General features: G+C 40.9%; 1 protein-coding gene and 1 non-coding gene across 11 annotated transcripts in view; one reads left to right on the top strand and one right to left on the bottom strand.

The window, feature by feature from the left end:
• Raph1 (Ras association (RalGDS/AF-6) and pleckstrin homology domains 1) overlaps positions 1-14906 on the top strand; it is an 86728-nt gene that overhangs the window by 40404 nt on the left and 31418 nt on the right. For 7 of the 10 annotated variants that reach the window (XR_013044129.1, XM_076550275.1, XM_076550273.1 and 4 more), the window contains exons 5-6: positions 1090-1170; positions 9341-9415. The exons of 1 other annotated variant lie outside the window; for it this stretch is intronic. Coding sequence is in view for 8 of the 9 variants with exons in the window: in XM_076550275.1 (XP_076406390.1) it covers positions 1090-1170; positions 9341-9415 (156 nt within the window). In the remaining variant the exon portion in view is untranslated. The remainder of the gene's footprint in view (positions 1-1089; positions 1171-9340; positions 9416-14906) is intronic. 2 more of the 10 variants (XM_076550277.1, XM_076550276.1) reach the window with 2 other exon arrangements.
• On the bottom strand, positions 1998-2104 carry LOC121822196 (U6 spliceosomal RNA). The gene has a single exon (XR_006063207.1). It is a non-coding gene; the product is annotated as a U6 spliceosomal RNA (small nuclear RNA).

Raw genomic sequence — 14906 nt, forward strand, 5'->3', positions numbered from 1 at the left:
CTTGTTGGGCAAGCATGAGAAGCTGAGTTCAGATCCCAAGCATCCGTATAAAAACTGGGCATGATGATACAGGTCTGTAACTCCCGTGCTGAGGGCAGTGATTAGGTGGATCCCAGGGGGTTGGTAGCCAGCCAGTGTTGCCAAATCAGTGAGCTCCAAGTTTAGTAAGAGATCCTGCTTTAGCAAGTAAGGTGGAGCATTATTGAGGAAGACATCAGACGTCAGCCTGTGACCTACACAGGCACACACGAACCCAGCATCACATATGCAAGGTCATCAATAACACTGAAGATTAATTTCAGAATGCTTTGCAACTCGAAGGATGAGATCTTTGAGGGGAAAGATTGCAGAGAAGTAAGGAATTAATGAACGGCTAGGAAGTGGTAGAACTGCCGAGTATGGGTTCGGGAAATTTGGCTGGATGGAGAACGAGGCAAGAGGAAGGTTAGCCAGGAGAGCTGAACATTTTGTGGTCCCTTCCTGACCCCGGTGGGTTAATGTGATTGAATCCTGGAGGAGGGATAGGTCAGACTGAAACACACATAGCTTGGGGGGAGGCTATTTCATATATTTATTCATATAAAACTTGGAAGGATGGGTGAGGAAATGGGAATTTAGTAGAGAATACACTGCTGGCTGGGATGTGATTTTCTTTGTAAGGAAAGAGGTAAAGGGAAAGCCAGAGCTTGAGGAATGAGGACTCGGCACAGGCCCTGAGGGGATGACTAACCGTGGGAGGAGATAAATAAGGTCCTGCCAGTGGTCCCGGGCAAGCAGAGGGTCCTTAGCATAACCTGCTTCCGGCCACAGCACTGCTGCTTGTTAGTGTTGGCGCAGAGCTGCATCGTCCAGAACTGAAGTAAGGCGATCCTGACTTCACTTGATGAGGAGTAGGATCATCTGGTTCTGAATTTTCTAATTTTCGTGTAAAAGAATGGACGGAGAGATAATTGCATGCAGTTTTTTATTGCTCTTTTTGTTTCGTTACTGGTTATTTCATTTCAGTGGCCCATTTCTCTCCCTGCATGATGAAGAGCTGCTCTGTTCACCTCCATTACCTATCATTTTTTCCTTCCTCCATTTCCACAGCATGCTATTTCTCTGAGATGCCCCAGTAAGCAGGCCAAGCACCACTCTGACGTCACAGAAGAACAGGCTGAGCTGACACCTGTAAGTTCTGTAAACACATCGTGGGGCTGTTTACACATCAGTGAAGAAAAACAGATTCATTAGAGTTCCAAATGATGATGTCTGATCATATAATAATGTCAGTTTTTCTCTTACTCAATAAACTTAATTATTTTAAAAGACTTCTAAACAAACAAACAAAAAAAACCCACACCAAAATTAACCAGACCCAAAGTTAGTGAACTTCCATATAGTTAGAGTAGGCATTTGTAATGGGAAAGCCACAGAGCTTTACATTAAATTTTACAATTTCATTATTGAATATATTTTATGTACTTACCCATTGCAAAAAAAAAAAAAATCAAAATTCATGGCAGGCAGAAATAGAAAAACAATTAGCTTTATATCCTCTTTAACAATTCATGTCCATTACCTGCATTCAGTCCTTCCCTATCCCCTAAAATTTAACTTTTTGCGTTCTTTATTCATATTATACACACATGTGCATTTGTTTACCTATATACACATTATTGGCCAGATTCTGCATATGAGAGTGAACATGCATTTTTTTCTTTCTGAGATTATATATATTATATATACATTCTAAGCCTATTTTCCTGCAAATTTTTTAATAACAAATACATATATCACTACCCCTTAGTAGGAATATCAGATATTAAAACAGTCTGTAGGAAAAATCAGAAGGAAATTATTACTAAGAACACACAGGAAGATTTTTAAGCTCTTATAGACTTTGCATGTCCTTTAATTGTAAAGATACATGTCTGAAAGATCCCATGCCCTACGTGATGGTCAGGGAGATACATCAAACTTCCCTTGCCATAAAGACTTCTTCCCACCCCCTGAAGAGGAATATGGAACGCTGCATGGACTTGTGTGTCTTCCTTGCACAGAGGCCATAATGACCCCCTCTGTCTTGTTCCAGCGTTAGTGTATGTGCTGCGAAAGCGAGCACTCTTGAAAATTTGTTAACTTCATTTTTCTTTAGAGCTGAATAGTATTCCGTTTTATAGATGTACCAGATTTTTATCATCCATTCATCTGCTGATAAACTAGATTGTTTACAATTCTTTGCTATAATGAATAAAGCAATAATAAACATGGGAATACAAATATCTCTGAGGTAGGGTGTGGGGTTCTCTGGGCATATGGCTAGGAGTGAAACACCTGGGTCATAAGATAGTCTATTTTCAAACTTCTGAGAAGTCTCCAAACTGATTTCTACAATGGCTATATTAAATTACACTCTCACCAGCAGTAAACAGATGCCTTTCAACATCCCCCAAACTGGTTGTCATGCTTGTTGATGGCAGGCATTTTGATTAGGGTGAGGTGGTATTGCAAGAGTAGTTTGTTTTGGATTTTGGGTTTGTTTGTTTTGGTTTTTTTGAGACAAGGTTTCTTCTTATAGCCTTGGCTGTCCTGGATCTCACTCTGTAGACCAGGCTGTCCTCGAACTCACAGAGATCCGCCTGGCTCTGCCTCCCGAGTGCTGGGATTAAAGGCGTGCACTGCCACCACCACCACCACCACCAGGCTTCAAAGTAGTTTTAATTTGCATTTCCCTGATGGCTAGGGATATTCAACACTTTCTAAAGATAATTATTGGCCGTTTGTATTTCTTTTTTTGAAAATGGTCTTTTCAGTTAATTTGCCCATTTGTTGAGTGATAGTTCTATTTCCATAGTGTTCGATTTCTGCCATTCTTTGTAAGTTCTGGATATCAGCCCCTGTCTGGAGTGTGGCTGGTAAAGATTTCCTTCCCTTGTGTTGGCTGTCTGTTAGCTGTGCCGAACTTTTTATTTTCTTGTAGCTCCATCTGTTGGTACTTGGGATTAGTTCCTGTGTTGTGTTCTTTTACGAGGTTTTGCCATCCCCAGGATCCCCAGGGATATCACCTATGTTTCTTTTAAAAGTTTCAGTGTTCAGACTTTAAATTAAGGTCTTTGATCCATCTTAGATGGGTTTTTGTATACAATGTGAAAGTTATAAATATAATTTCATTCTTCTGCAGGTAGAAATCCAATTTTCCTAGCACTGTATGTTGAATTTTTCAAATAAAAATCAAACCAAATTTAAAAGAAAATGAGCAAAACCCAGTAGTCACCTTCCTAGAACAGTGCTGTTGGGTGTTCACACTCACTGTAGACTACCGACAGAAGGGATTTGTGTTGGAAGCACTTCTTCAATTCTGCCTCTAAGGGCTTTCACGAGCTTCTTCAGACACTGACGAGTTAGCTGTTCTTCAGGGCGGGTTCACGAAGTGCGGTGTCTCTTCCACACCGGTGCCTAACTAAATCCCTGGTCTCGGGCTGGTGTCCTCCTTACCAGGCAGTAGCTCCCAGTCCTTTTAATGCCAGCACCCCTTTTGAAGTAACATAAATTGTAACACTGTCTTCACTACCCCCAACAAAACTCACAGCTAACATAATCTACCTACATTCTGACAGTATCAAAAAATAGAATGTCTTAATGCCTAGGATGAAAAAAAATTAACCCAAATAATTTGTAATAAGAATATTTAATACATAAACATTTGCCTGCCACTATTGAAGGGTGTAAGACAGTAGGGAAAAACGACCTCCTCTTAGTCTAGAATTCTCACTGAAGTGATCAGGAGTGCGTTTGCTGATGAATACCCAGGAGAGAGCGACTCCCAGAGCTGCAGTGCGCCCCGAAAGTGACAGGCATGACCTAGGGGGTGCGGTGAGCGAAGAGGGGAAGTGACCTTAGCTGAAGCAGGGGTGCGGGGTGCTGAGACAGTCACGGTCCGAGAAGGGACGGTGGGAAGGTCTTTGCCTTCTTCTTGCCTTAGCAGTACTGAGTGCTGGGGTTGTAAGCGTTCCCCATCTTACCTGGCTCCTGAGATAAGTGTCTTGCTGTAGTTACAGTGGTTAAATGAGATGGGTTAGTAAGAAATGATTTTTTTGAGAGTTGATTTTATTAAACATACAATTCTCATTGTAGTATACTTAAACAAAATAATAGGAAATATTTTTAAACAGCGGTACTAATGAAGCTCAGAGAAATCCCTGCATTTCATATTTTTACCGACACAGCCTTTGTCCTTAACTTTGTCCGAGGAATTTCCGACCTGGGTGTGTCTGACGCCGGCATTGCCAGTCGTGACGTGGCAGCGCTTTCTTTGAGCGAGGGTTCCATTGGTCAGGGTCTCACGTCATTATAAACAGTTTATAAAAAAGGTTTTAAAGGACTCCGTGGAGGGTAGGGACAACATGGTTAAGAGGAAATGTAAGCAAAGCACCATGTTGATGTGCACGAAAGTTAATCCAACCCATTATATTTGATATTCTTAAACAAAATGGAAAGTACAGAATTTCCTCAACCTATTTCATAAGATGGAATGCTCCAAAATTATTGAAAATTAACATTTTACAAAATTACTTTGTGTTTATATGTAAAATATGCAAGGTTGTTCATCTATATCATTTTCCATGGAAGGACATAAATGTCTTGTGGGATGGGTTGGGGACTTTTATGCAGTATTGTGCCATGCTTTAGGACAGCTGGCATTTTCGATTCTCTTCTCAACAGATGCTTTTAACCCTTCCTCTTGTCTCTATTGTGAACTCCCAAAACAGCCTCACTATTTTCTGAGATGCCAAGTTAAGGACAGTACTGCACCCCGAGAACCAAGTATTTGCTTATTTTTTCATTTCCTCTGCTCGTCCACCCTTTTCAACCTCCTTCTCGTCCTCCAAGACTGTGCATTTTTTCCTGAAGACTCTCCTAAGTCCCTGACTTTGGCATAGGGTCTCTCTGCTCCTCCTTCCCATGCCACCTAGCACACTGCGTTGTAGTCAGTGGATGATGCAGGCCTGTGAGGGAGGTGCAGGCCAGGCAGAATGGGGAGAGCAAGTACCAAGTGCCTGCCCCGGCTCCAGGCTTGAGGTTAGTCTAAAAGATGGCTGAATAGACACAGGGAGAGCATGCATGGAAGAGAAAAGGAAAATGTATAGGCCTTGGCTAGCTAGCTGGCCATTCATTCATTCATTCACTCACTCATTTAATTTGGTTTTTCAAGACAGGGTTTCTCTCTCAAACAGCTATGGATGTCCTGGAACTCACTCTGTAGACCAGGCTGCCCTGGAACTCACAGAGATCCACCTGCCTCTGCCTCCCGAGTGCTGGGATTAAAGGAGTGCACCACCATCACCCGGCCTTTTATTATTATTTTTTTTACTTTGATGTGTTTGTGTGGGCATGTGTGTCACAGTGTGCATAGGGAGTTCGGAGAACAGTGTTGTGAAGTTGGTTCTTCCCTTCCACTTACATGGGTTCTGGGCACCAAATTCAGGCCCTTAGGCTTTCACAAGTGCTGAGCCACCTCGCTGGCCAAGTGTGATTGTTAACTAGCAACACGTGCCGGGATACCCGGCCGTTAGCTGCACGCACACTCCTTTACATCTGTCTTCAGTGAGAAGGTGCATTCCTCCTTCCTTCTGAAAGCGGGACTTAGGAGCGGTGTGCAACTGAGGGCACTAGAGGGAGGGAGACGGGTAACGTAGGCACCGATTTAAAGGAGAATTTCTTTCAGCTTCTGGGTCCTAGGTGCCATGTCTCCTGTTACCCACGCCTGTAGTTTACATAGAAGGAACCTGGATCTGCCCTCCCTTAAAAGATCCTGGCGTTCTGCTTCTAGTGAACCATGTCCTGTTCTTCAGTAAAAACTTAAGCTTATTATTTTGCTTCCCGAGTATTGCCCCCACTAGCAAAGTACATTACAGTAGTACTAAAAGTCAAAATTTTATTATCTGTAGTAATCACTAAAAAGCATTATGATAATATATTTTTGGATCTTTTTTTTTAACCCCTGAGATCCAAACTATGGCTTTTTTTTTTTTTAATATTTTAAAAATGACTTTATGTGTTTAGGTGTTGTGTCTGGTGTATGTCTGTGCACCATATGCATGGCTGGGGCCTGTGGAGGTTGAAAGAAGGCATCAATTCCCTAGAACTGGAGTTAGAGACAGTTGTGAGCCACCATATGGGTCCTGGAAATCAAACCTGGGTCCTCTAGAAGAGCAGTCAGTGCTCTTAACCACTGAGTTATCTCTCATACCCATGTCTTTAAAAAACTAAATTATTAGCTGGGCGGTGGTGGTGCAGGCCTTTAATCCCAGCACTTGGGAGGCAGAGTCAGGCGGATCTCTGTGAGTTCGAGACCAGCCTGGTCTACAGAGCAAATCCAGGGCAGGCTCCAAAGTTACACAGAGAAACCCTGTCTCAAAAACAAAAACCACTCAGTTATTAAGTGGGGGAGAGGAGAACGTGCTCACGACGCCACACTTGTGGAGCAGTCGAAGGACAACCCCTTTGGGGAATTGGTTCTCTCCCTCCAGGATGTTTTAAGATAGCATCGCTCTTACTGTCTCCCCCATACTGTATATTCCAGGCCGTTATATTGTCCGAAAAAGCCTGCCTTAGGAGTGCTGGGATCACAAATGGCCACCTAGCCTTTTACCTGGGTTTTGGGATTCACTCGTGTGTGTGTGTGTGTGTGTGTGTGTGTGTGTGTGTGTGTGTGTGTGTGTGTGTGTGCAAGCACTTCCACTGCTGAGCCATCTGGTCCCCTGGATCTGTCTCTTAAGCAACAACCAGAATATTTTCTGAAAACCAGGTGCCAAAATGTTTATATCTGATTGCTACATTAGAATTCATGTCTGGAGTTACATTTCACCAAGTCATAGCTTTTGTGGATGGCATGAGGCAGATTTCATTTTTTTTTTTTTTTAAACTTGAAATGTAAGGCTAGCAAGATGGCTCAGTGGCTAAAGGCACCTGTCACCCAGCTCTGTGACCTGGGTGTGACCCCCAGGATGTGCATGGTGGAAGAAGAGAACTGGATTCTTGCAAGTTATCCTGTGACCTCTACTCTGTAGAATATGTACACCAACACACATATATGCCATAGAGGCCCCAAGATATATGTACATACATGTACACAAAATAAATACAATTATAAAAAAAATTAAACTTGAAGTGTGGTTACATGAATATTGATATTCCACTATTTGGGGTTCTTTCTGGAAAAGTAACCTTTGGAAGATAAATTGAGATGTCTTCAAGGAATTACTTTCTTGGGCTGGAAAGATGGCTAAGGGGTAAAAAGCACTTCTTGTATAGATGTGAGGACTAGAGTTTGGATCCCTGGAACCCACATAAATGCCAAGTGGGCATGTAGCCTGCCTGTAGTCCCGGCCACTGGAGACAAAAGAGGATTCCAAGAAAAAGGTAGCGAGCCAGACTAGTGAAGTCAATGAAAGACCCTGCCTCCTTAAAGAAGCTGGAAACCAGCTGAGGAAGACACCCAATGTCAGCGTCTGGCCTCCACAGGCACACATACATGTAACTACAACATACACACATACCTACACCTGGAGACACAGGCACACACTATACACACATTGCTTTCTTCAAATCCATGCTGTGTTTTACATATTTGTGTAAAAATATTTTTTTCTTGTGTAGAAGACAAAATAATGAATGAGAATAGTGGAAGTTATAGTTGACATTTTTAAATTTTGCTTTTTAGTCTTTATACTTTTGTTTTCTTTCTGGTCTGGGCTGAGCAGTAACCTTAACCTAAATCTGAGTTTTCAGAAACTTCTGCCTACCTACAGTTTTATGGATGAGATGCCTAGCCTTCCTCTTTGGGAGAACTGTAGCACATAGATAAATGAGGGTCTAGGAGTAATTGTCTCAGTTCTTAATGTTTGTTCTTTTTAGTGGTGATCATGAGGAATCCCCTTCAGCACACACTGTTAGGTTTCTTTTTGTTGTTTTGGGGGAATGGATAAGAGGGGCCAGTTTTATAGGCTCATCTTAAACCAAAAGGAACTTTGGCAATACAAACAAGTACCATGTGACAGACTGAACGTAGTGTAGATCCGAGCTAAGTTAAAGGTGACATCTCTCATAGTAGTCTTCCAGTCTTGAAGGAATATGCTGTATCATCTATGTGGACTTGTGTCTACAGGTCTTGTATCTGCTCATTGGACTTTTTTCCAAAGAGCTTTGTCAGAATAATTTGATACTGTTAGATTTATAAAATATAACATTATGGAACATTTTTTTGGTGCAGTACCTTCCATTCACATTCATTGCTTTCAGTGGTGAAGGTAAATACTAATTCAGATTTATTAAGGGACAGGCAAGTCCAATGATACACACACTAAACAGTCTCAGTTTAAGGATAAGTATAATACAGTTACATATGCTGGTACTGCAACGTGTTATTTATCAAGAGGGGCTTGAGAGATGAATCAGTTGTTCAGAGATTATACTGCTCTTCCAAAGAACCTAAGTTCGGTTCCCAGCACCCACACCAGGTGACTCACACCTGCCTGCATCTCCAGCTCCAGGGGGATCCAACACACCTGGCCCCCATGAACACCTGTACTCGCATGCACACACAGACACACATACACATCATTAAAATAAAATGAATCTTTTTTTAAGTTACTAAGAAGGTGTAAATGGTGGTTAGAGACCATATTATTTGTGTCATTGCTGGGAAAATATATTAATTGAATAAGTTTAAATCAGTTCAAGGGAAAAATATTCAGTGTTCATTTTCTATGAAAGTCCATCACTGTGTAACACTGTCTTAAAATGCATGGATTAATAAAATTTTACTGAAAACAAAAAGCAGGCAAAATACGTATGGGTGTTTTTCCTCTTGGTATGGCTCATTGAATTATGGGAAATGGTTGCCAGTTTTTCAAATGTTTCTGTTCTAAACACAGTCTACTGTTGAAATCTCTGTAAACCTTTTACAGACTTTTTAATAGGAAGAACTGTAGTCATCAGCCTTTGACACAGTTTTGCTTGTGCTCCGTGCACAGCCCTCTGGACCACTGGCTTGTAAACCAGACTGGCTCTGTGATCTTGGGATATGTTAGGTAGAGCCAGAAACCAGCAAGTCTCCTGGAGCACATCCACGGGCACAGACAGGCCTTTACCTCTTCCTCCTTTCTGTGGGGGGTGGTGGTGATTTGGTTTTTTTTAAATACTTTTTTCTGGATGGACATAGTTCATTTTACAAAAAATAGATATGAGATTAATTATAGTCGTTCTTGCTCTGTCTGTTTTATTTTAAGCCACATAAGCGTCCACTGACTTGTCTCATTGCCTTTTTGTTCTCTCTCTCTCTCTCTTCCTGCACAAGCACTCCTATCTGGACAGGGAAACCTCCCTTCTTCTGAGAAACATTGCAGGAAAACCTTCTCATTTGCTGACCAAGGTGACGCCATGTCCTCCACGTGCATGTAACTATTCACTGCCTGTAGACAGAACTTGATCTCTGGTTGGGATTATATTCTCTGTATCTCTCTTATTCTGTAGTACCGCTGTCTTTAGTCCATGGTGCTTTTCCTCTTGCTAAAAGTAATTGTCTTCCTAAGCTAATGACTGTTAATATTCAGAGCCAAAAATATGTTCAGTAATTTCCACTTGTTTTTAACTTCTACAGATGCCTAAAAACATCGCTTTAGTTTAACTTTTGCTATTAATGGTTTTATGCTGTGGGTTTCTTTTGCAAGCTTTACAACCCTTGCTTACATTGTTACCTCGGGTTTAATTACAACACATAATGACATAGGCAGAGTTTTGATTTATATTAGCTTAGTCTTACTGGAAGAGAAGATCACAATGTGAATTTCTCAGTTTTCTGCCTCAGTTTGATTCAGTTCAGCTGGATTTTGCTGGGATCCTGTTTTACAACTTAAAAATCTTTCATCAGTTCTCATTAGTAACTAAGTAACAGTAATCAAGGAGTCGAATGGCTGTTTTCTTAATCATTGTCTTAATAATTATCTTATTTAAATAGCACAGTGTTAAGTTCAAGAATGCCAGATGTATAATTTCTGAAGAATAAACAGTGTAGAGGCTATGTATGTTATTATATCTGAGAGGATTTTTTTCTTTCATTTATTCATATTCATAGCATAAACTTTGGAGAGAAGGTAATTGACTAAACTCAAAATCCCTCTAAGACGCAGCTCAAAGAAAAGACCCCTTGACAGAATAAGTAGTGAGACCTTTTCTTCCCCTACATTTCCTTTCTAAAACAAATCCAGAATCAGAAGCATAAAGGTAAGAGCAGTAAAGAAATCGAAGCAGGTTTCGTTCAAGTACTTTCTAGCCCAAGAGTCCATCATAGCTTAACTAGGATCTGTTCCAGAAGAGAGTGCTAGCTCTTGCGTGTGCACTGTCTCTCTGTCTGCCCGCTGCGTTTCCAGATAGTTGACAGCTGTTAGGGTTTCCTGACTATTACCAGCATCTTAATCACTAACACTTAAATCCTGCAGAAGCTCCTCATCGTCTCCCTGGGCCCACAACTCCCTACCAGTGACACAGGCTGAGCATTCTGACCAGCTGTCCTGGACTTCTCACTTAGCATCTCAGATCTGTGATGAGCCTGTCGGAATCCTCAGAGTCTACTGGATTTCCCGTCTGTTCCGTTCCCTGGCCTCCACCACACTAGCAGCCCCTTAGCGCTTGCTTACCCAAGCACTAGAGTTATCTAACTTTGTCCCTCATCTCTTTTTTACACTGTTCCAGATTGAGTTGAACGTTTCCCTTGCCTGTTTGTCTAGTCATCTGTATTGACCCTTGCACTATGAAGTAGACTGGTTAGTGTACAGCACTGTAAAATGGACACGTTCCTTATAACAGTCTGTTATGAAGATTATAATAGCCAGGCACTGTGGTACACACCTGTAATCTTAGCCCTTGGAAGATAAAGGCAAATGGATCAGGAGTTCAAGGCTATTCTCAGCTATCCAATGAATTTGAGGCCAGCCTGGGGCTATAGGAGACCCGTGTGTGTGTGTGTGTGTGTGTGTGTGTGTGTGTGTGTGTGTGTGTGTGTGTGTGTGTGTACATATGCATACACACACACATAAAAATACCTAGATTATGTTAAGTGCTGTGAAGGGAACAAAGAAATAGAGGCCCCTACGGAGAAGATAAACAATCCGTCTCACTGGTAGCGAGGCCAGAAAAGGCGTTTTTGGTAGGTGGAATTGAAGTTAAGTCTAAAGGATGAAAGAAGCCGGCCTGAAAAGAGAGGCATGTTCCATGTGGGTAGGCCCAGGGCCCAGGGGGTCCGACTCGAGAAGCAGCTAGAGTCTGTAGTGCTGAGATGACCACAAGACGACCGTGATAAAGTGGAGCTACGCGTGCTCTGCTCTGTGCTGATAAACGTAAACAAGAGCCAGATCATTCAAGGCCTGCTCGGACCTTGACGTTTCTCTAAGTGCAGTGGAAGCTAGGGAGGGGAAGTCATCATCCGTTCAGTTCATATTCATTGGGTACCTTCTACGTGCCAGTGTCTGTGGTCCTGGGAATTATAGGCAGTAAACCAGTTCTTCCCACGGAAAGAAGTGTACCTGGTAAGTTTGAGATTAAACGTGGTAGTAACTTCCCATCCCCTTCTGCCAAGGAAGCTGTAGTGCAGACTGAAATATGAAAGCTTTCTCCCTGCAGCTTAGAGTGCATTGGCAGTGTATCGGCTAGCAGCATCTGGGTTGCTAGCCAGAGATAGCGCAGCGTAAGGAGGAATAGTAGTACCCCGCTTGTGCAGAGAGAAAGCTGAGCAAGAATGTGATTCAGTAGTGTGGAACCTAAACACTTAAGAACGGACTTGGAATGGCATCATGGGAGAGGTAGCACATATTCCTAAGCAACCCAGGCCACAGAGCTCCGATGAACCTTACTCTGAGGTTGTTGGTGCCCTTTATCAGAGCACCTGCCTCTTGGGAACTGTGTGTCCTTCCTTCTTTGGTGCTGGACATTGAATCCTGAACCTTCCATATACCCACCATGTCCTCTGCCATTGGGCTCTCCCTTCAGCCCCAGGTATATGTACCACGAACATACCAACCTACGGAGGAGTAGTCTGGCTTTCTACCAGCAAGCCTGGTACCCCAGTTCCCAACCTCCAGATGTCTACCAGAGTTTAAGAACTATGCTAGTAGTAACCTTCGTTTTCTCTGCTTCAGAAAAGATGCTAAAATACTTTTACATTACATTTTACATGTCTTTAACAAGTACTTTTATTTGTTGGTACTCTAAAAGCCAAGGCTATAAACCATTAGGACAATAGAAACTGAGGTTATAGTATAATGAATATGTAGTTAACTAGTTAATAAATATGTGTATGATCTTAAGACAGCAATCTTTATGCATTGTAGTCGGCACAGTGACTATAATAATTTACACAAGCCTTGTATAAAGGCTTTGTATTTTGAATTTAAATTAGATATCATATACAACATAACTTGTGGTTCAGCAAATCTTAGATAATTAATGTTAGTTCTCTTGACGAGAGTTTAATATAATTTCATGATTTCTTCAGAGAAACAGCTATAATTACTTTGATTCTGGGCGGCATTATACATTAAAGCATCCAATGAATATTAAATTATCACTTCAAGTTCTCTTTGAGTTCATTGGTTACTTTTTCATTGTTGCAGTCTTCCAGAGAAATTGCAAACCACTATTTAGCACCTTAATTTCATTATGTTTGTTCTGAACCTATAAAGTCTTAGTTTCTCCATTGAAGTCATTCACTATCCCTCTCTCAGCAACTGTAACTCTCTAAGTACTGATATTCTGATCTTGACACCCCAGAGAATGTTTCACTCTGTAACCCAGCATTGGTTTTCATTTAATCACGAGATCTTTACCCTGTTTTTGTGCTATGTGCAAATTTGAGGAGGCTTGGCATTTGATGGCTAGTGATAGCCACACAGGAGTTTTTCAGTAGAGAATGGGTTGTCTCTTGCTCTTTTAAGAGAAGAAGTAGGAGAGAAAGTTGTTTTTATATGAGTGAGGTATCACTTACTATGTTTAGGATAGCTGTGAGACAACATGAAGAAAGAACTAGTCAGAAAATATGGGGCAGAAGACTGAACATCTGAGCTGGTCAGCAGAAAATACAACGGAGGAAGCTTTGTCCTTTGAATTAGTGAACACAGGCTAGCATTGCCTTTGTAAATAAACTACTGAAAGTCTTCCATGTGTTACCCAAACACATCACACAAATTTAGTGATCTGCTCCTTACTGCATAACACAAAGAATATATAAGATGGTTTTTCTTTTTTCCAGTATTGCTATGGTTAAAAAAATACAGTATGGTTTAATTAGAAAATGCAAACAGAACCCACAGAGGAAGAGCATGAGGCCCAGAGGAAACGTGGATCATGCTATTTAATTGTCTTTATTTATAGTTTGTTCTAGTAGCAACGTTTAGATCCCACTGTAGCCAGTTCTGTTTGTTCAAGAAAGATTATCCTTGTAATAAACTTGAGAAGAATAGACTAAAATTCACCTATTTTGAAATTTGAACAGCTGGCTCTTAAATTTGATACTATTTCTATAGACCAGTTTATAAGGACCTGAGATGTAGCCCAGTGGTAGTTATTTGCTTTTCACATTCGAGGCCCTGAAAACAATTTTTAAAAGGAAATTATATTGACCAATTTTTATAGCTAAAAGAAAGGGTGAATTTGAATTTTTTAGGAAAGCTTTACATAGCTGTTTTACATTAAAAAATGACTCCTTATTGGTATGTGAGAAGTGTAATTGGTTAAGTATTTGTGAATTGGTTACCCAGTTCTCTTACTGTTCAGTACTTGCAGTGTGTGGAGCAGGAACGAATCTATGAGTTTAATGAAGCTAAACCTGTCATAGAATTGACATACAGTAGTACACTAAAGTAAAATGGGAGCATGCAGACACTAGTACTGTATGTATAACTAATACAAGCCCAATGTTTACTTTTGTTTATTCTTTTGTAGACATTCTTAGAACAGTTTGTAGTTCTGACATGCTGACGTTATCATCCATTGCAATATCAGAAGCAATAGTCGCTCTGCTCTGAAGGCCTCTGTAGTCCGCCTAACAACCCTGTTTCCTTCTCAACCCTGACAACCGCCCTTTCCAGAGCACAATATAGTTAGGATTTAATTGTATAATATGTCGCTTTTTTGGAATGAATTCTTTTATTTATTAACATGTTTACAATCCCTCTGTGCCCTCTTGTTGCTTGATAGCTCATTTCTTTTTTAGTGCTGAATAATATTTAATTGCCAGGATGTACTTATTCTGTTAGCTTATTAGAGGTCATCTTTGTTGCTTCCAAGTACAGGTAATTATGAATAGAGCATATATAAACATTGTCTGCAGCTAATCTGAGTGAATACATAGAAGCATGATTACTGGATCATGTGGCAGTGGTACATTTAAATTTGTGAGAATCAGCCAAATTGTCTCCCAAAGTGCCTGAACCATTCTGTGTTCACTGGTAGCGAACATCAGTTCTTACGTTCCACATCCTCACCAGCATTCGGAGTTGGTGTTTTGGATTTGGGGCATGGTAGTAAATGTATAGTATTTTTTTTTAATAACTTGGACTTCCCAAAAGACAAGGACTATTGGCCATATTTTCATATATGTATTTTCTGGAGAGGGCTCAGTAGTTAAGAGTTGCTGCTCTTCTAGAGGACCCACGTTTTATTCCCAATCCACATGGTGGCCCATAACCATCTATAATTCCAGTTTCAGGGAATCCAGTGTCCTCTTCTGACCTCTACAGGCTGTACACACACCACACACAAATACATGAAGGCCAAACACCTGTACACATAAAATAAAAAAATGGCAAATTTATTTTTAAATATTTTATTTTTAGATGTTCATGTTTGTATTTCAAATATACAAAGCATTA

This window comes from Peromyscus maniculatus, chromosome 13, assembly GCF_049852395.1.
Source record: "Peromyscus maniculatus bairdii isolate BWxNUB_F1_BW_parent chromosome 13, HU_Pman_BW_mat_3.1, whole genome shotgun sequence".
Classification (NCBI taxonomy): Eukaryota; Metazoa; Chordata; class Mammalia; order Rodentia; family Cricetidae; genus Peromyscus; species Peromyscus maniculatus.